This window comes from Lutra lutra, chromosome 1 (genome assembly GCF_902655055.1).
Source record: "Lutra lutra chromosome 1, mLutLut1.2, whole genome shotgun sequence".
Taxonomy (NCBI): domain Eukaryota; kingdom Metazoa; phylum Chordata; class Mammalia; order Carnivora; family Mustelidae; genus Lutra; species Lutra lutra.
The window spans coordinates 121,243,684-121,265,827 of record NC_062278.1 but is presented as its reverse complement, the minus strand read 5'-3'; the positions used below and the strand labels follow the sequence as shown (position 1 = coordinate 121,265,827).

General features: G+C 49.7%; 1 protein-coding gene across 2 annotated transcripts in view; it reads right to left on the bottom strand.

Annotated features, from left to right (window-relative positions):
* The window catches only part of ITGB5 (integrin subunit beta 5), a 116,132-nt gene that overhangs the window by 23,393 nt on the left and 70,595 nt on the right, over positions 1-22,144 (bottom strand). For both annotated transcript variants that reach the window (XM_047734885.1, XM_047734892.1), the window contains exons 9-10: positions 15,438-15,572; positions 8,331-8,760 (exon numbers count right to left, since the gene is read on the bottom strand). In XM_047734885.1, coding sequence (XP_047590841.1) covers positions 8,331-8,760; positions 15,438-15,572 — 565 coding nt within the window. The remainder of the gene's footprint in view (positions 1-8,330; positions 8,761-15,437; positions 15,573-22,144) is intronic.

Here is a 22,144-nt window from a genome sequence, read left to right as displayed (position 1 = left end):
TATTCATTATTTCTTTCACAAGCCAAGTGTCATGCCCTTAAGGATCAGTCCTGAAGTTCAAAGGCATGCACAGGGTCCTCACCACAGGGGCTGCGCTTGCATATTATCCTTTTTATTTTTTTTTTATTTTTTTATTTTTTTAGATTTTATTTATTTATTTGACAGAGAGAGAGCACAAGTAGGCAGAGAGGCAGGCAGAGAGAGAGGAAGGGAAGCAGGCTTCCTGCTGAGCAGAGAGCCCGATGCGGGGCTCGATCCCAGGACTCTGGGATCATGACCTGAGCCGAAGGCAGTGGCTTAACCCACTGAGCCACCCAGGCGCCCCAACATATTATCCTTTTTAAATAGAGAGAGAAGGGCAGTGAGGTGTGATCCAATGCTTAGAATAGTCCATTTTTCAGAATCACTGGTGAATTGTTGCTTACGATCTTTGCAGAAACAAAATCTGGGCAGTGAGCAAGGGCAGTAAGAAAACTCCATTCCCAGAGCTAAGCTCAGAGCATGGAACAAGGCAGGTTCTCAACACGGCTTCCCAATATTCTCTCCCTTGTCTCTCAAGATCTCGTACAAGTCTGCATGGTAAAGACAGAAGCATGAACAATTCATATCCTCATTCCTCAATCCCAGCAAGTTTCTGAGAAGTGGAAAATTCTAGGGGCAACAAACAATGGCAAATTAACTCAAGGAACCCCAGCTCTGGAACCCTGGAACCCAGCACGACACTTGGCATGTGAACGGTGCTCAGTGAGCTGTTACTGAATGAGATGAAATCAGCAACCTTCCTAAAACAAAATGACCTGCCATCAGAGATCACAGTTTCCGTATCTGTAGCCGCATCAACATTGGGTACTTGCTATGCTCTGGTTTTCCCAAAGAACTCTCTCCAATCACAAGCTGCAAGAAACTAGCTGTCCCGAGGCAAGCAGTCCACAGCTGGTACAAGTGGCTAGTCTGAAAGACGTACTGTTTCCTTGTAGAGCTAGGCCCTAAATGTTGGTACCTTTCTGTCTTTCAAGTGAACTTGAGCAATGTCCGGATACAGATGGAATTCTTAGAGAATTCTTGATCATGGGGTGCCTGTTGAGAATTTCTGAAACGAGCCTGTTTTATGCCATGAATGTCTCTGAAATTTATCTCTGTGGAAGAAAATGTTTTTCCAGGAAGGGGTGGAGTGGGGAGACCAGACTGTGTTGTTTACTCACACCATCCAAGGAGCTTTATAGACATTGTTCTTTTTCTTTCTTTCTTTTTCAAAGATTTTATTTGAGAGAGAGTGTGCGTGTGAAGGGGAAGGGCAGAGGGAGAGAGAGAAAATCTCAAGTAGACGGCGCCAAGTGCAGAGTCCAACACGGGGCTTGATCCCACATCCCTGAGACCCCGACCCGAGCCAAAACCAAGAGTCAGACGCCCAACTGACTGAGCCCCCCAGGTGCCCCTGGACATTGTTCTATTTGATGCTCACAACTCTCTGGGGTTATTTGACAGATAAGAAAATCTGCCAGAGGGGCGCCTTCGGCTCAGGTCATGATCTCAGGGTCCTGGGATCGAGCCCCGCATCGGGCTCTCTGCTCGGCGGAGAGCCTGCTTCCTCCTCTCTCTCTGCCTGCCTCTCTGCCTGCTTGTGATCTCTCTCTGTCAAATAAATAAATAAAAAATCTTTAAAAAAAAAAAAAGAAAAAAAAAAAGAAAATCTGCCAGAAATTGAGGGTTACCGGGAGGGACGTGGGTGGGGGATAGGTGAAACACGTGATGGGTAACAAGGAGGGCCCTGTCACGATGAGCACTGGGTGTTGTATGGAACTGTTGGAACTACCACACTGTACACCTGCAACTAATTTTATACTCTGTGTTAACTAACTGGAATTTAAATAAAAACTTAAAAGAATGTATCTGTCAGGGAGGGGGTAAGTCAAGAGTCCAAGGTCACAGAGGTAGAAAGGGGCAGTGCCAGGTTTAGAATCCAGACTTGAACATGCACCGGGAAATGGTCTCCATGGAAGTGTCTTTACTAATGAGGGGTATAGCATTCCTTACAATCATAAGAAAGAATCCTGTAACGAATTCTGTTCTTAGAGCCTCCATACAATGGAACATGAGTCTCTTGACTTTTGCTGTCATGTGCATAATTCGGATTTATGTAATAGCAGATAAGGGAAACTGTGATGTGGATATTCCCTTGGGGAAAAGAAGCCCTATCTCTAGAAAATACATATATTTTGTATTCTTATATTTGCCGTCAGCACCTGGGTAACCATCAATTAACCGAGCAGAGATTGATATATACTGCAAAAACCTGAAGAATTTTCTAGGTTCTCCCACCTGAGGCGCACAGTGGTAGCAATTCCGGCAAAGAGGCCCCTTTCTTAGAACATTAAATGTGTCATTTAATTCAAAAGGTACTTTTCGAGGCCTTGGTTGTGGAGGTGTGTTCAAAATGGTCCTCTAACGAGCCATTTATGAAATATGCAAATTTCGATGCAGTGGCAGAAGGTACAACTGTGACCACAGGCCCGGGAACGGCCACCGCGATACTTAGGCTGAGTGTGAAAAGTACACTTCTGAAGAAAAACAGAATAAATATGGTGAGAAGGACTTTTATAAACATAGCTGGATAACTACTGCCAAAGGAGGTGTTTCAATTGGATGAGAATCGAGAAGTCTAAAACCAGGCCTTAATGTCAGAGGAGCCTGTAACTGGAGAGGAGCCACAGAGCCTCATGAAGCGTTCTGGAAACCATCTGCCCAGACCCGGAGCCTGGCTCTAGCCACTGGCAATGATGCCACAACCGTGGCTCCCATTGTTTTATGTTTAGAAGAGAACTCCAGATGCCCCTTAGCCTCTGACTGCCTGCCACGTATTAAAAGATTTATGTATCTTTACAAAAATCTAGATTAAAAAGAAAAAATATATATAAAATAAAAACTGGCCGAATGGCCTATTAGAGGAAGTAAAATATTTGAGACCTTACTTAGATGTACTTTTGGGGTTTTGCAGTCACAAGACCAAAAGGGCTCTATTCAAAATTCCATATCCTATTTAAGTTTTCCCAATATATGAAACCCAAGAAGTAGGCTGCTCGTTAGCGAGTTACTCAGTGTACCCCAGTGCAGTCATTCAAAGTACGGAGGGTACTGAAAACTTCAGGGCTGAGACTGATTTCAACAGTTTACCACAACGGAGTAACTCAAATCCCAGGAAATGCACTGTTTGGGTATGGTAACCAGCAAAGAACAAGGTTGGCGCAATCATCTTTTATTCCATTAAGAACAACTAAACAGACTACATCCTACTTCTGTTCCAGGAACAGAGGGATTCTGAAGGGTCAACATTTCATGAGACTCAGAAGAACAGAAACCTCACAGTGGCTCCCAAAAGCTCCCTTTGCACACACAGGGACGGTCTGTGGACAGACTAGGTTCCGCTGCCTCTAGAAACCAGAGGGAAACACAACAGCCCTGAGTGCACACACACTGGCGTGATGTGTGCCAAAACTCGTAACAAAAGCTGCTCAACTGCTTCTGGACCTTAGTCCGACTGCTCCATTACTAACTTTTATGCCACACATGTTAAAACCTGGACTCTCTCACATTCCCCCTTGGTCTCCTCTGGGGGGAGGGTGAGGGCAATGGGACAAGGGACTGTGAGCCTCCGATAGACAAAGAGACCAAGAGAGAAGCAGAAGGAGCTCCTCCAGGATGTCCCCACTGCCAAGCCTGGCCCTGGCTCTGCCAGAGTCCCCGCCTGAAGACAGACCACAAGCACACGGCCCCTTGTGGCCCAGGCTGCAGGGAGAGGGGCGGGAAGGACTGTGGGAGAGTGCTGAAGTCAGCTGCTCCCGAGGCTCTGAGTCAGCACCTTCCAGACCAGGGTGGCTGTTGGGAAACAGACTTCTCTCCCACAAAACCCCAAATGCAGCAGCAGCCCAAGAGCTCAAAACCCACGGGCACGCTGCGGAGCGGGAGCCCCGAGCTGACCACGTGTGCCAAGGAACTGGGGGCTGGAACCCAGCACCCACCCGGCCACCGCTGCCCCATGAGAGACAAGAAAGGAGGAGCGGGGTGCTCCATCCATGTGCAGGAACTAGCCCTACCTGTAGCCAGGCTCAGTTTAAAGTCCTTACTAAATAAGCAAACACAACAATGACCTCATACCAGAAACTGTTTTCCCCACGAAGACTTGGATAGCTTCATGCTTCAACTAGCTGCTGCTCTTCAAGGGAAGGGGTAGAAAGGGTAATTGGGGTTGCAGTGGAAAGAGAGTCAAAATGTTCCAGTCAATGAGGTATCAAAGTCATTCAACCTTAAGGACTGCCTAGGAGATTACATTACCTGAACAAGGCAAGACACAAAATGGTACGCAGACACAGACACACTAACTCAGGGGAAAAAAAAGTTTGGAAGGAAAGATACTAACCTCTTAAAGTATGACTGATGGAATTATAAACAATTTATTTCATTTCTTTCTACTCTTCTAAACCTAAGAATAATTCTGCAGCCATGTGAGCGAGCACAGTTTTGGAAGGGAGGCATGTGAACCAGTGTGGGAGGAATGAGCTCCTCCAGGTGGACCAGATGGTCCAAATTAATCCTGGTCACCAAGAAGGAGGCAGACAAAAAGGACAGACCACACATCTATCGATGGAATCGTTTTTCAAATTTTCTTTAACGAGTGTGTATGGCTTTTCAGTTGAGGGGGAAAGACATCCCACCCCAGCCTCCCTGAGATGTTAGTGACTTGAAGCACTGTGTATGTGGGAGCCTTAAGGGCTTCGAGAATCTCCCTTCTCTCTATGCAGGGACATGTGAGAGTCTCCCAACACCGCAGGACTGTGTGCAGTGAAGGGAGAGAAACAGCACCGGGCAGAATTCTGAAACGCAAGATAACTCAGAACGGTGAGTTCGGGTGGCTGAACAAAAAAGCTGGGTATTCTCTCAATTATAGAATATCCTTTCCTCCAAAATGACAAGCTTTCCCTGCTGAGGCCACTCACGCCTCGACCACGGGCCCTGCACCTCCAGGCTCTGTGCTGTACACAGAGAAACCTAACATCTGAGGGACGTAGAGGAGGCCTCTACCATGTAGCACCCCATGTCCTTCTTCTACATCTTCTTCCATTTTCAAAAGAATGCAGAAACAAAGGGCAGTGAACCACTCTAAGACAGGAAAACCAAACGTACGAGAGGGAGAGAACCGGGACAGTAAGCTGATGAATTACGGGGGCGGAATCTGCCCGCGTCAGTGGACTGAGAAGCCCGCGCTCCAGGCCATATGGACACAGTACAGCACAAGCAGCCTTCTGGAGGAAGACGGATCAGAGGATTGTTTCTGGCTCCTGAGGGGAAGGGAGGGACAGTTTTATGACACTATTTACTAATACATTTGGAACAAGAAAAAAACACTGATAAAAGCCATCACAGGCACTGGCAGGCTCCTTGGAGCTTTTATGGTGCTGGTGAAGGCACTGGAAGTCCACCCACCATGCTGGAACTCCTGAGGCACAGCCTGGAGGCTCACGGCAGCAGCCCCTCGAGCCCTGCCCAGAGGTGGTGGATGGACTAAGAGGGACCCAGTGCTCGGCGAGCCAGGCTTCTGTGCCAGGCGGGACTCCAGGTGCTGTCTACACACACTCTATGCTTCACAAGAGCTCTGAGCCCAGAGTGACACAAGCAGCAGGTGGTGTTACTGGGTTTAAACCCAGGCCTACCTGATCCTACGGACTTTTTTTTTTTTTTAAAGAATTTATTTATTTATTTGACAGAGATAGATCACAAGCAGGCAGAGAGGCAGGCAGAGAGAGAGAGAGAGAGGGAAGCAGGCTCCCTGCTGAGCAGAGAGCCCGATGCGGGCCTCGATCCCAGGACCCTGAGATCATGACCTGAGCCGAAGGCAGCGGCTTAACCCACTGAGCCACCCAGGTGCCCTCCTACGGACTTTTTCTGATAACTCAGTTAGAACCATCTAGGAGGGGCGCCTGGGTGGGTAAGTGAGTTAAAGCCGCTGCCTTCGGCTCATGTCATGATCCCAGGGTCCTGAGATCGAGCCCCGCATCGGGCTCTCTGCTCAGCAGGGAGCCTGCTTCCTCCTCTCTCTCTGCCTGCCTCTCTGCCTACTTGTGATCTCTGTCAAATAAATTAAAAAAAAACAAAAACAAAAAAAAAAACTATCTACCAAATCCCAGTCTATTGTCTGAGGGCAAGGATTCCTGTTTCATGGTCAGCATATCAAATCCCCATTCTTTCACCCGTGACATTCCTCCATGACATTCACATGCCCTGTACTTTCTGAAGCAGTGCCAGTTGTGAACATGCTGGTCCCACCGCTTCCGTGGGTGCACCCCTACTTGCCTCACTGTGTGGTCTGCCCCAGGAAGCCTCTCACTTACTGATGCACATCGGGGGCCACCCTCGGCACTTGCTCCTTCCGAAGAGGGACGGTCATTCCTCCCATAGGGACAGGTCATTTATAATGTCTTTTTTTTTTTTTTTTTTAAAGATTTTATTTATTTATTTGACAGAGAGAGATCACAAGTAGACGGAGAGGAAGGCAGAGAGAGAGAGTGAGGGAAGCAGGCTTCTTGCTGAGCAGAGAGCCCGATGTGGGACTCGATCCCAGGACCCTGAGATCATGACCTGAGCCGAAGGCAGCGGCTTAACCCACTGAGCCACCCAGGCGCCCCGGGACAGGTCATTTAAATGCTCTGATTTGCCTCCCATGTTTCTGCTTTATTTTTACAAATTAATACTCAAATATTACAAATTACAAATATTATAAATACTTCCCAACTGGAAGACCACGCTCAAGGGAGGAATCCCAGCAAAGGAGAACACCCCACAGAAGGAACCACACTCCTGCCTATAATTGTTCCACTTGCTGGGTTTGCAGGCAGCATGGTGCTGGAAGGAATGCCCCCCACCTCCCCTCCGCCGCTGAGACGTGATTTTACAGTATCTCATCGGAATGCAACTCTCAGAATGGGAACTGCCAAACTGTAATTTAACTGGAATCCATGGAAAGTCTTACACGTAGATTAAAAAGCTTAAGTGCTCAAACAGGACACAACAAAAACTGGGCTTGACTATGGTTCACTTGGAAAATTAAAGCTTTTGGTAGTGAAGTTAAAGATCGCCTCAACAGTATCATGTGATTGTTTAACAGGAGAGAAAAAGGAAAGTGGGCATCCTGTTAGGATGTGTTAATGGAAGAGGAACGTCCAGATCACAGAACTGTTCAGCGGAACTCTCCAGAATGACAAATAACATACTCAGGGCTGAGAGCACATTTAACAAACTGATGTCCTTAGAGGAGGAGACCTGGTGTCTAATGCAGAAAGAAAAGAGAACAGAGAAACATAAAGAAATTTTCAGATGTTTGACAGGCTGTCATATGGAAGACAGGGTCTAGAATGGGAATCAGTGGGTGGAAATGACTGAGACAACAATTTTCCGTTCAATCAAAAGAAGCTTCCAAACCATGTCTGTGGGAGGCAGATGATGGCCCCCCAAGATGACCGCAGCCCAATGCCCAGAACCCATGTCTGTGTTACTCTGCACGGTAAAGGGACTTCACAGATGTGGTTAAGTCAAAGCTCTCAAGATGGGAAGACTCTGGGATTACCCTTGCAGGTCCAACATAATCACAAGGCTTCTTGTAAGAGGGAGGCAGAATGTCAGAGAAAGACATGGGACAACAAACCAGAGGTCAGACTCGGAGAAAGATCTGAGGATGTCACAGTGCTGGCTTTGAAAACAGAGGAATGGCTATGAGCTAAGGGATGCAGAAGGCTTCCAGAAGCTGAAACAGGCAAGGGAATGGATTCTCCCCTAGAGCTTCTAAAAGGAATGCAGCCCTGCTGACACCTGGATTTTTGCCGAGTAACATCCACAGTGGACTTCTGACTTTCAGAACAATAACATAACACACTGGTGGTGTTTGAAGCCACTAAGTCTACAGCAACTCGTCAGACCAGCAACAGGAGACGAATGCAATGTCTAACAAGAGAATACCCACTAATGGCCCCAGGGAGCTCCCTGTCCCAGGAGGCAATCAAGGAGAGACTAAACACCTACCTGTCAGGAATGCTATGCAAGGTAGTCCCGGATGACCCCCACATACCCCTGTGACTCTGGGAGTTCTCAGGCACACGGCAGGTCCTCCTACTGTTGTATTCTACACACAGGTTCCCACTCCTGGGCCCAGTGGCAGGCAAGGCTTGCCCTTGCCTTCTCCCAGGAGGACCGTGGTTAGTTAGTACAAGGCACCCTTTGGGCGGAGGATGCCTAGTGGTGCCCGAGCCCGGCCCAGAGTTTTAACGTGCTTACAGGGTGCCTACCTGAGCAGAGGACCCCTCTGTTCCTGGCACAGGAGAAGTTGTCACATTGGCAGAAAGAACCGTAGATCTTCCCAAACTCGCTCTCGAAGCAGGAGCACTGGTTGCAGCTGCACTCCCCACGCCCACTGCATAGGGGCTTGCCCTCGGCTTCCCGGCACAGGTTCTGGTACCCGGTCTGGCTCTCCCCTTCCTGGCACTCACAGCGGGTGCCCAGGTGGCCGGGGTTGCACTCGCACAGGCCGCACACGTAGGTCCCGTTCCCACTGCACCGGGTGCTGTCGGACTCCAGCCGCGCGCTGCAGCCGCACTGGCAGCTGTAGGTGACCCCCACCTCCAGGCTGTCCCGGAACCCTACGGGCCGCAGGGTGAACGTGTGCTCCATGGGCCTGCCGGGGCAGCTGCGGGCCTCCGCCGACACCTCGAAGGACGCCTGGGTGGGAAGGAGAGAGGGGATGTTGCGGCACGGCCGGTCAGGGCCTCCCCACCACCTAGAGGCCCAGCGTGGGGGGAAGCACCCCTGAGGTCCTCGATGGAGAGCTGTGGCTGCAGGCCAGAGGCAGACGAGGCCCCCCCAGATCCACGAGCGCCCTCACAGTACCCAGGACAACAGCACTCAGGTGCGCCCAGGGCATGTGGTTCTAGCTCCCCCGCATTTCTGCGTTACCCTACCCTCTCCGTTTAGGAAGTCGCTCCTCCCACGAATACTTCCCTGGTATCCCCTCTGTGCCAGGCACTGAGGTAGCTGCACCCTTGACCTCTCGGGGCACAGGGGCCCATGCACCCTGGCACTTGCCTGCCCCTCTGCAGAAAGGGTTCCTCTCCTGCTGGAGAAAGGATGAGGGGCCCTGGGTCCCTGCCAGGGTGCCTGCCTCACCACAACACACACCTGAAGGCTCCCTCTACCCCCGGGTTCCTGCTCACACTGGTCCTCCCAGCTGCACCCCTCAGCCCCAATCACAGCCCAGAGTCATCACTGATGAGCGTGCCACACACAGAGACAGACTTTTTCTTTCTAAGCACAGCCTGTAGAGAAGTGTCACTGACCCCTGAGCTGCTCACGGGTTGCCCCAGAAACAGGCAGCCAGGTGGGCGGCTGGGGATGGCCTCACGGGAAAGACCCCATCACCTGCCCACACGGCTGTGAGGGGAGGAGAGCACGGGCGGGCTCTGTGGGGTACTCCCAGAGGCAGAGCGCAGCTCTTCCCTGGGGTCCCCTGGAACAGGAGTAGGTGTGGCTAGTCAGCTAGGCTGCCCTCAGGGCCCAGGGCTGTGGAGGTCCACAGACAGGCAGCTGGCACGCCCTGACCCAATGCCACCCTGAAACACTTCTCCCCGAACAGCGGTGCTCCTGAAACAGACCAGGGTGTCCATTGACTGAACCCCTGCATCTGGCCGGATGGCTCTGTTTTTCAAAAGACCCCTTGGGTCGTTCTGAGGTTCAGAAGGGGTTAGAAACCACTTTTAGCTACTGCTGTTCTTAATTGCATTAATCACTTGGGTTGGATTAAAGCTGATTTTTTAGAAAGTCATCTATAACTGGCTTTATACCGGCCTCTCAGGTAACAAAGAGGTGTATTTTTGGAGAACAGTGAAAACATGTCCTTTTCTAAATGTTCTATAGATCCCTATCACTTTGGGGTCTTTATCAATTCTAAAAGGTCTCCCCTCAAATTCTGTGACATCTAGGGACACCAGGGGGGTGGAGGGGCAGATGAGACTAAGCGGGAGGACAGATCCAGCGCTCTAGGCCCTGGAGAGAAATTCCCCACTTGGCAGTAGGCCCGGCTCCAGGTGACCCAACGATGGACATCCAGGAATCAGCGTCAGCCAAGGGGTGTCACAGAAGCTGCTGCTAGACAGGTGAGCTGAGGATGATGACCAACAGCCAGGGTCAGAGGACGCTGAGAGAGCCAAACCAGCTGCAGATAGCTGAGACTAGCCCACCCGCACTCTCCAAGTCTACACAGACGGTGGAAGGGGGCAAAGGGAGAGACAGGCTATGTTTCAAGGACCCGAGGTATAGGTGGGCTCTTGAGGTAAGGAAACAAGATGAGGACCCACCTGGGAACTGAACCCTGCCTCATGACAACAAACATGACTAGTTACCAGGGGACAGATGCCTACATGTGCCAGGCACTGTGCTGGGCATTTCCATGAGTGTCTCATGTACATGCCCTAAGAAGAGGTATTCTCATTTACTGGAGAGAAAACAGGGCTGGTGGGTAATGGAGCTTAGTGCCGGTCACAGAGCTGGTGGGCGTGGGACCCGGCTCTTCTCGGCACATCCTCTCCTGGAAGTGGGAACATGGCAGGTGTTCAGTGTTCATGTCTGGGTACGGGGGGCAAGGCAGCCCCGCGAACTGCAGGGACTGCAAGATGGTGATCCACAAGGGGGGGACCAGAGGCATCTCAAATCTACCTGCTTTGGGCTAGAGGGAACCCAACCTCCAGACAGGAAGGGGGTGGGGTGCCTGACCGAAGCCCCCCACAGGGCTGTCAAGAACGCAGAGACTAACTTCCCTGCTTTGAGAAAGAAGCCATGACTTGCTCAACGCGACCACTTCCCAGGGCTACGGTGGTAGAGGGCTTGTTAAAGGAAAAGTCCCTGCCTCCCAAAGGTGTCTGGGGCTCAGAAATGGAGTAAGTAGCAAAGAAAGAAGCTAGATCAAGAGCCAAAGGGATTTAGTCACTGAGAGACTGTGAGGAGTGTCCATGTGGGAGCAGGACCTGCCCCCAGGGAAACTTGCCTGCATCAGGGGACAAAGTAACAAGAGAATTCAATCTCCCCAGACTTCCCAGTGTGTCTGCGTTTGCCAGGGAGTAAGTGGAGAAGCCAGGGGAGCCCCGGGATCAGTGCAGCCAGCCGGTGACCCAGGATTTAGAAAGGCTCATAGACTGTCTGCCTGGCTGGCGGAATGAGGAAGAATGGCCTTTAGGCAGTCCTGGTGGCTTTCCTCAGCCAAGGCTTTGGTCCAACCCAGGCCCTGTCAGGCCCATGTACCCTGGCATGTGGCCAGCCACCTGATAAACAGAGAGTGGCTCCGTCGAACTCAGCCACTGGTCTCGCAGGTCCTGCTGGGCACAGGAAAGCTATAAAAAGCACTTCAGGAACAACAAGTAAATCTGTTCTGCTACCTTCCTTTCAGAGTCCATTTCCCTGAGGGGTCAGGAAAGAATCCAGCTGCTGTCAAGCAGCTAGAAGGAGACTTTTCCCTGATTACTGTGGACTTCAACTGATACTCAAGGCTCCCCAGTTCCCAGAGACCTTCCATCTCACACTCTGAGATTCCAGAGGAAGGTCATGGACATAGCAGCCCTCCCTCCCATCCAGTCTTGTTATTTAAGCCTCATTGGGATGCTCGTGGTTTCCCTGCAGGACTGTTGGCCTGATCCACGCTTTCAAAAGGGCTGCCCAGCCCCCACCCCAAACCACCAAACCCGGGGCTGTACAGATGCCAAGTCCACCAGGAGCTCATTGAAACAAAGCGCTGGGCATGGGCACGGACTACAGAGCCCCAAAGGAGGGGACAGGAGAGGGGGACACTGTGGGAAGCCCATGATGGGGCTCACTAGGTCCTTTGTACTGGGCGTTAGTGTTTGCTGTACGGCTGGTCACTTGCATACTGATTTGTCGAAGTCAGTTCATAAGAAAACCAACTCCTAGTGGTTGGGCCCACTGGGTCAGCCCTAGCTGGTGTTGGGCCCAGAGGCAGAAAATTAGGGAAAAAATTAAAATCACTGGAGAAGAGAACCTCATTGGATTTGACACTTTGAAGGTTTTATTTAAGGAGTATTTCTTTTGTCCCTCATCCCCTGCCACCTCTCCTGCTTCCTGCCTGGAGAGATCTCTTAACCCAGAGAACACAGAAGAGTCATAAAACCATGGCCTCTGGCTGGAAGTGCCCATAAAGCCTCTGCCTGCCCCACCCCTGCCCCCACCATGCCCCGTTCTTCAAGAAGCTTTAGTTATGAGGGGTGAGGCTCACCTGGCTGATACTTAAACCCAGCTGTCCCAAGGCTGCACCTACTGCCCCCCAACCCCCACCATGGCCCATGTCCTCATCTATAGGCCAGACCTGGAGACCCAATGACAGTTATACCCTGACTGCTTTTCCTAATCCCTCTTCTCCATGTAAGTCCCGAGCCCTTCTGCCTATCTCCTGCCATTCCCCAACATGTCCACGGACCTCCCAAATCTTGGCACTGAAGGATAACACCCACTTCCCAAGTAACAGTCAGATACCTTAGCTTGGCCCCTACGTCCTGCCCATACCGCCCAAGTCTGCCCCAGGCCCCACCCCACTCCCCTCAACTGCTTCCCACCTGCAAAAGGGCAAAGCATGTTCACACCCTCAGACTCACCTACTGCTCTGCACATGGTAGGCCCATGGATGGGATCTCCCCATCCTCCCTCCCACACCTGGAAAACCCCTACTCCTGCTCCTCAGCTCAAAGATAACCCCTCTGTGATGCAGATCCTTCGTCCCTGGGGCCACTGGGACACCATGGCCAGCCTGCAGAGCTGCACGCCTCACCCTCTGTGGGGCCGACTCATCGCACGTGTTCTCCTCTGCCCACTGGCCCTGGACACTGCCATTAGCGGGAGAGCCCGAGTGCTGAGGAGCAGACCTGGCTGCTGGAGCCCAGGTGTGAGCCCTCTAAAGAAAGCTCAGTCTGGGAGGAGGGACAGAGGTTGAGAGATGGTCCAGGGTTAAGGTAATCAGACTGGTCCCAGCCAGAAGTGCATAAATCCATCTCTCCTTCAGCAGAAGGGGGGCCGAGGGAGAGCCCCCCCCTCATTCCTTTGCTGGGGCTGGCTCCATGGTGCTGAGCCTATGCATTCCCAGGGCCCCCCACCCAGAAGGGCCCCATGCTCAGGCTAATCCTTTGCTGTTGTCATCTTCAAATTGTTTTTTGTTTTTTTTTTGTTTTTTTGTTTTAAGATTTTATTTATTTATTTGTCAGATTGAGAGAGAGAGAGAGAGAGCGTGCACAAGCAGGCAGAGGCAGAGGGAGAAGCAGGCTCGCCGCCAAGCAAGGAGCCTGATGTGGGACTCGATCCCAGAACCCTGGGATCATGACCCGAGCCGAAGACAGTGGCTTAATGACTGAGCCACCCAGGCGTTCCTCAAATTCTGTATTTTTGAACAAGGACCCCATATTCTGATTTGGCACTGGGCCCCGCAAATTGTGTGGCTGGTTCTGCCCCTGCGCTCGCAGGGCCCTGCACGAGCTTGCCTCTCCTGGGCTGGCATGGCCCTGGCGGCAGCATCTTGTCTGTTGTGACAGGGGAGTCGCCGCTGCTCTGTGCCAGCCTATTTCCACCCACAGGAAATAAGAACTCCACCCCTCCTTGCAGCAGAGCCAGAGGCCGTGTGACCGTGGCCTCCTGGACAGCAAGACAACAGCAGAAGTCTTCTCTCTGAGCTGAAGGGAGACTGCTGGCCCACCCGTGCGGAAGAGTTGTCCAGGGCGATCAGGGTGGATGAAGCACCTTCCTTCCATTTCTATTTCAGCTTCTCTATAAATCATCCCACTACATCTGAGCTTTTATGTTTTTGTGGAAAAAAATGCCATTTAGAACCTTTTTGGGGGGACACCTAGGTGGCTCAGTTGGTTAAGCATCTGCCTTCAGCTCAGGTCATGATCTCAGGATCTCCTGGGATCGAGCTCCACGTACGGCTCCTTGCTTACGTAGGGCTCCTTCCCCTCTGTGATCTCTCTCACTCCCTCTCAAATAAATAAATAAAATCTTAAAAAAATTTTTTTAATAATAAAATAATCTTTTTTTGTCTTCTAGACAGTGTCCCTACTTTCCTGAACTATCCTAGCGAAACCCCAAATCTGTACACAGGGGTGTCTATACAGAGGTGGTAAGGAAGCCACCCCGGGCTTCCTAGAAAGCTGTCCTTCCGAAGCACACAAGGCAGAACGCAGACTCTGGCATCAGGAGTTTCAGATTTGACTGGGTACTTGCAGCTCAACAGCAGCAGGACTTTCGGCAAGTTTCTCAGGTCCCCCTGGGAGCCCCAGTCTTCCTCACATCAAGTGGGGGAAGTAATGTCTATCTTACAGGTTCTGCAGGAAGCAGACGAAGTCCCTACTAGATGTAGCACAGGGCCCGTCATCAACCCCCACACAACGGTACATGGGTTATTCCCTCCACGGTAAGAACGACTAATCAGTGACCACAGTCTGTTACACGCCCACTGCTTGTTAGCTGGGGGATCTCGGGCAGGCTGTGACATCCCCAACCTCAGGATGCCCAGCAGCAGTGAGCACAGCGCCCTGCTCCCCCCGAGCCGGGGGGCGGGTATGTGCGCACACTGAATGAGGTAAGGCACAGAAAGGCACTCAATAAGCCACGCTCCCCGTGCGGAGCCCCCCCCCCCCACTTCTTTGCTATCATACTTTGATCCAAAATGAACCCTCTGGAACATACAGGAGAGAACAGAATCACAGGCAGCAAGAGGCCAGGGAATGGTGGTCGAGGGTACCAGTATCACAGCCAGAAAGCCCTGGCTCCGCTTTTCTCACCTGCCAACCTGAGTAACACTACCTTCCCTGCAGGGGAGTGGTGAGGAAACAGAGCAAACTCATTGTCTTTCTTGCCCATCAGCCCCTTAATCCACACAAAGCTTCTATGCCCTCCACGGCTGTGGTTATCCACCCCATCGGATCAAATCAGAAGAGATGGATGGCTTTCTTCCTAATTTGCAGAAGGAAAAAGCGAGGGTCAGATTATCCAAGGCACAGAGCAAGTTGTCGAAGACTAGGAATGAAGACCAGTTCTCTGATTCCCACCATACTCTCCCACCTAATTTCACTCCTGCCCAATGAAGGTCGTGTTTTCAAACGCCAAGGGCACAACGTCAGCTTGAGGAAGTCTCGTGCGGCAGTGCAGTGGGTGCTGCCTCCTGACTGAAGCCCTCTAACAAGTCCACCTTGCACCCCGGAAACACAGCACAGAACAGGCACCCCCCCCCCATGACACAGAGTTGGAAGAGAGAATATAAGCCCTGAAAGGCTCTGATAAGTCATAAAAGTTACCAGAAGCCAAAGAATGATGACCAATGCTAGCAGGTTTAGTTGGGGGTGAGAACTTACTGTGTCCCCAATCTTCAGGCCTTCACACTTCCTCTGGCCGGGGTAGGACACACCGTCCTGGCAGGTAGCAGTGAAGAAGAGATTAAGGTCCTCAGGCTGATCCCAGACAGACACCTCCACTTTTGACCGGATGCTCTGAACAGAGAGAGAAGACGGAGCCAGAACCATTTAGTGCAGGCCGCAGCAGAGATGCTCTCCACACTGGTCCTCGGAGGCCCATAGGACTGTCCCTAACTCAGGAGCCTCAGGCCAAGGGAAGAGCCACTGGGCTTGGTTCACTGCCCATCCCTCATCCTTTCCCTTCTCTGCACACCACACACCACCTTGCCAGACCTGGCCCAAGCTCTCCCTCCGTGAGCTCAGAGAGGTTGACAGAGGTCCACCTGCCATATGGTAACTTTATCTGCTTCCAGGGGGTGATATTCTGTCCCCACTCACCACTCCAGAGTCACCTCTCGTCCCACTCAGCTTTGGACACTCAGCTCCTCAAATCTTGCCGTGTGCTCCCTAGACTTTGGTGGTTTAATGGGCCTGGGATAGCGTTCCCTCGGTCAATGGCTCTTCTCTTCCCCTGGCTAGCATCTTGTCAACCTTCCAAACCAGTTCAGCAGGCACTTTCTCCTAGAATCCACCTGGCTGATCCTTGCAATCACACCCACCCTCCATCAGATGAGGGCCACGTTCACTGAGTTTTGAACCATATTCTGAAAAAACAGTATCTTACATGGGGATAATGTTCTCAAGATGGTGAATGAAATAAAAGTCAAGCCAAAGTTACCCATCAGAACAGAAAAAATAAAAGACGAAAAATATCAAGTGTTGGAAAGATGTGTGGAGCCCCTGGGCCCCCACTCTGCTGGTGTGAGTCTGACTGGTACAAGCTTCGAAAAAACCATGAGGCACTGTCTACCAAAGCCTGGACCAACCTTGGACTTAGTAATTCACTGTAGGCTTATACCCAACAGAGACATGTACTGACCAGAGACACACATGAGAATGTTTATAGCAACAATGTCCACGGCAGCTAGAAACCAGAACCACCCAAATGCCTGTCAATGGTAGAAGAGACCTTTAACAAAACAATTACGGTGTGTTCACACAGAACACCATATAGTAACAATTAATGAAGTATCACTACATCCCATGACATAGATGAATCTTGTAACCCTGCCTGAAAGAAGTCAGACCCAAAGAGGATATATATTGTATGATTCTATTTATATGACATTTAAAAAGAGGCAAAATTAATGGTTACCCTTGGAGCGATAAACAGTAGAAGAGGGCACAATAGGTGGTTCTGGGTATTAGTAATATCGTTTTTTGATCTGGGTGCTGGATTCTCAGAGCTATTTAGCTTGTGAAGAGTTTGTGCAAATTTCTGCATGCCTGTAGGTTGAAAAACTTGCCATTGAAAATCTCTAAAGAGGGCACACTTTGGTGACTCAGGGCAAAGGAACTGGCTTGGGTCTTACAAAAAATAAATTTGTTTATACACAGATACACGGACCCCAAGTTCAACGATGACCCCGAGGCCCGCACCCTCCTCTCAGGTGCACTTCAGGGAACATGGCATTGAACAGACAGATGGCTGCCAGAACTGCCTCTTGCTCTTTTGGGTTCTTTTCTTTGTGTTTTTTTTTGTTTTTTCTTTTTTTGCTGAGCCTGTAGTGCTAAACTTGAATAAGTTAAATATGCAGTTTTTCCAACAAATTAATGGCCTGTTGAAAATACTCTCTGCAAAAAATAGTTTCCCCCTTTGCAACAAATTGTCCAAGTGCTTCTACAACTCTAAAAATACTCTCTTAAATCCACTTCCTCTTGGCCAGCCTCAACCGGCTGAGAGTTGCATGAGTATCTCTCAACATACACAGTGCTCTCCTGCTGAACACAGTTCTTTACAAAACTCCTGAACTCACTGAGCGGGGAGCTCCCAGAGCCATATCCTATTTCTCCCTAGTACTGAACACAAGCTTCTGTTGAGTGAATGGATGGGTGTTTTAATAGCAGCTATACTAAGGGGTTCAGACCTAGTGGAAAAAACTTAAAATTATTTTTGAGGCAGGTCAAAAATTTTTTTATTGCTTATACTGTGTCTTTTTTTCCCTGTGACTTACTCATTCCATAACTAGAAGCTGTATCTCTTCCTCTCTCTCCCCTTCACCCTTTTTGCCCAAACCCCCACCTCCCCTCCCCTCTGGCAACCATCAGTTTGTTCTATTTATTGATCTGATTCTGCCCTTTTTTTTTTTTTTAAGGATTCTAGTTATGAGTAGAATCATATAGTATTTGTCTTTTTCAATCTAACTTATTTCACTTAGCACATTACCCTCTAGGTCTATCCATGTTGTCACAAATGGCACAATTACCATTTTTCTATGGCTGTGTAATATTCCATTGTGTATATACACTACATCTATCTTATTCACTGTATACTTAGGTTGTTTCCATATCTTGGCTTTTGTAAATAACACTGCAATAAACATAGGGGTACGTGTATCTTTTCGAATTTGTGTTTTCATTTTCTTTGGGTAAATACCCAGTAATGGAATTACTGGATCATAAGGTAATTCTATTTGTAATTTTTTGAGGACCCTCCACACTGTTTTCCAAAGTGGCTGCACCAACCTGCATTCCTACCAACAGTGTAAGAGGGTTCCCCTTTCTCCACATCCTTGCCAACATCTGTTGTTCTTTGTTAATTTTGGCCATTCTAACTGGTGTGTGGTATCTCAGTGCGGTTTTGATTTTAATCTCCCTGATGGCTAATGATGATGAACATTTTTTCATGTGTCTGTTGGCCATTTGTAGGACTTCTTTGGGAGAAGTGTCTGTTCATGTCTTCTGCCCATTTTTTGACGTGATTATCTGTTTTTTGGGTGTTGAATTTGAGGAATTCTGTATAGATCTTGGATATCAGCCCTTTGTCGGTAGTGTCATTTGCAAATATCTTCTCCCATTCCGTGGGTTGCCTCTTTGTTTTGCTGACTGTTTCCTTTGCTGTGCAGAAGGTTTAAGTCCCAAAAGTTCATTTTCACTTTTGTTTCCTTTGTTTCTGGAGATGTGTCTTGAAAGAAGTTGCTGTGGCCAATGTCGAAGAGGTTCTGGCCTATGTTCTCTAGGATTTTGATGGATTCCTGTCTCACATTGAGGTTTTTCATCCATTTTGAGTTTATCTTTGTGTAAGGTGTAAGAGAATGGTAGAGTTTCATTCTTCTGTACATAGCTGAATATTACTCAGCCATCGGAAATGATGAATACCCAACTTTTGCATCAACATGGATGGGACTGGAGGAGATTATGCTGAGTGAAATAAGTCAAGCAGAGAGAATCAATTATCATATGGTTTCAATTACTAGTGGAGCATAAGGCATAGCATGGAGGACATTAGGAGAAGGAAGGGAAAAACGAGGGGGGATATCAGAGGGGTAGACGAACCATGTGAGACTGTGGACTCTGAGAACAAACCAAGGGTTTTAGAGGGGAAGAGGGTACAGGAATGAGTTGGCCTGGTGGTGGGTATTAAGGAGGGCATGTACTGCATGGAGCACTGGGTGTTATACATAAACAATGAATCTTGGAACACTACATCAAAAACTAATAACGAACTGTATGGTGACTAACATAACATAATAAAAAATAATAATGAAAAAATACATATTTTCTAATTGTGAATAACTATGAGAATGAGGCAAATCAGTGTATCAAAAAAGGGCTAGGTAGATTGGAGCTATGTAAAAAATGACTTAGGGTCAATCACATAAAACACGAAGCTCCTGTGTCTTGCCAATAAGACATTGGGAGGAAACACTAGTGCTCCCTCCCCAAGATCTGCTCGAGCTGCCTCCTGGACATGTTAATGGGGGAGAGAGAACACTGGAGACTGGGATTCCTACTGAATGAACTGGTAACTATGATGGATGGAAATCATATCTATGCTCCATTCTGGCCATAAGACCCCAAAGCCTTGCGTTGTGATCTAAAGTTTGTATATTCCTGCTCCCTACAGGAATCAGAAACTCTTAAGATGTTGGGGGCAGGGGACAGGAATAGTGGAGATTACTTAGTTCAACCTGTCAGTTTATGCAAGTGGGAACGGAGGCCAAAGAAAAGGCATCGCTCAGGGTCAATCAGCTGCTGGCAAGCAGGACAGAACCAGGTCTTCTCCCTGCAGTATTCTGACCTTGGAAAGTACTAACAGTCAGGTTGCATTCCGGTCCTATGCGTCTATCTCCTGCAAAAGACTATGGGCTCCCAAAGGACAGGATTGTGTTTTGTTTACTTTTTCCCCCCAAGATACGCATGACGTCTGCCACACATTAGGCCACTGGCATATATCTGTTGACCGAATAAATGACCACATGGAACGGAGCATAAAATAGAGGATCCAAGCTTCAGGCAGTGCAGTTCTTGCGCATGAAGACCTCTGCAGGATGCCAGAAATTCAATTAACGCCCACCACATCTGCTCCTGAAGATGTTTCCTTACTCCTCATCCTAAGACAAGGAGACAATGTCAAGGATGCCAGAAGTTTAAAGGCTATTAAAATACTCAGGCAGGCTAGGTCACAGCTGCAGTTGCTTTTAAGTCAGGCCAGCTGTGGAACAGGTGGGCACAGAGTTGATGGCAACGACAAAAAGAGAAACACGTGCTCCTCTCGGAGACGCATCTTCCACAGCCTCTCCTACTACCCTCCACATGCCAGGCTAGCAGTTTCCAGCTCCTTCTGTTCTCCCCCACTCTGAAAAGAACGCCCCCCCCCCCTACCCTGCCACCATGATTCTGAGTCCTCGTCCTCTTTCTCAACGTGACACAACGCTGGTGTGTTGTGTGTGAGCACCCGGAGCCACCCTCCGGGCTCTGGAAGAGAACCTCTCCCAGCACCAACAGCACAGCCAAGCTCCACGCTGCCAAACCCCCTTGGGAGGAGACTTGGTGATCTCTCACAATGAAGAATTTGGCACAGCAAATGAAAATACAGAAATCAAAGCCCAGAGTTGAAGACTTCCCACTACGAGAGCTGTCTACAACAGACTTGAGTCTGCAGGACATGGACTTACACACACCCTTCCCATCTTGCTCCCGCCTCAGCCTCGCTAAATCCCACAGCTGTTTCGTCTGTTACATGTGCTTCACCCCAAATCTCTTAAGAATGTCACCACAGATGGCTGGCCAGCTCTCGGCGGGGGGGTGGGGGGGTGGGGGGTGGGGTCAGAGTCAACACCCAAACTTAGTCATCTGCTGCATGACTCACATGGAATCCAATGGAATCCACCACAAACTGCCGAGGCGGCAAGGTAACACAAACAGAAGCAAACAGTCCAGTCACGGCTGGGCTCAGACCCAGGCCAGGGAGAGAAGGAGGTGGAAGGAAAGCCAGAGCTAGGTACACTAAGTGCATACACACACACACACACACAGTGACAATAGGTCCAGCAGCATCAGGTGGGAGTTCTGGCTCTCACTCTGACTCCTTTAGTTAAGTGTCCAGAGGCTGAGGCCAAAAGGCTCCCAGCAAGGAATGGCCCTCAGAAAGGAGGCGACATTTAGCAGGGCTGGGCCCCCTCCCCCACACACGATCTTTTCTCAGACACGCTCTTGGTAGGTCATGTTTCCATTCACCATGGAAATGTGAAAACCACTGAAGATAAGGTGAACCTGGAAACCCTGGCCTGCTGGGTCTGGTGAAGACTTAAAAATCAGAGAACAGAAAAGAGGATGTTGTATGTGAGGAATGGGGTAGAAGATGGGGAAGGAAGTCTTTGGTTTCTCTCAAGAGGAAGTTCCAGGAGTGAGGGGGGATTGGGGCATTTGTAAGAAAAGGACCTTTAACTGCTCTAGAAGGTGGGGTGGGTAGAGGACAGAAAATCACTAGAAGGTGGAGGTGGGTAAAGGACAGAAAACCACCCACAAATCCTTACTGCCTTCCAGCTCACCGCCTTTCGGATGCTGAAGCTCCAGGAGACCAAGTGACAGCCCTGGAGTCCCCCAGTGGCAAGCACACAACCTCTGGCTCCTGGTCCAGCTGAGCAATATTTTGTAAGTCAGAACAGGACTGCATCAGTAGTCTGACAAAGTCAACACTGGAGAGGCAGAGCTCCAAATACTCACTTGTACATCAGTCACCGCTGGGAAGATGGTTTTTCTACCACACGTGTGATGCCATAGTAGATCCCGGGTTAGCCCATAAATGTCTATTTTACATAAGGTTAGGACTAATAGTGCTACTTCAACTGTATTTACTTTATGCATAACTTTGTTTTAACAGGAAGAGGCACTCAATTCCAGTTTGGGAATTAGCTGGCCCCATGAGGGGCTGGGTGGACCCTGGAAGCTATAACCCTCGTGGGTCTTCGCAGGGAGGGGACAGCTGAGCGTCCAGACTTGCCTGCACAAGAAACTGGGCCTGCCATCTTCCTGAGAAAAGTAGGTCCGAGTCAAGTGCTTCCTGGGTCCACAGAACTGAGGGAAAGGAGGATAGGAAGGAGAAAGGTCTGGGAATCCCGGAGACAGGCTTGGCATAGGGAAGGGACAACTGGAGCGCATCTGGCAGTGCTCCACTTCCACTCACAGGCAGCCAAGTCCGGGTGATGAGTTACAGAGCACAGAACTCACCAGGCCCTCTCAGCCTCCCTCTGAAAGGCCCTGATTACAACCAGACCTAAGTGGGCAGGCAGAGGGCCTCTGATTCTTACAGTCCATGGCAGTCT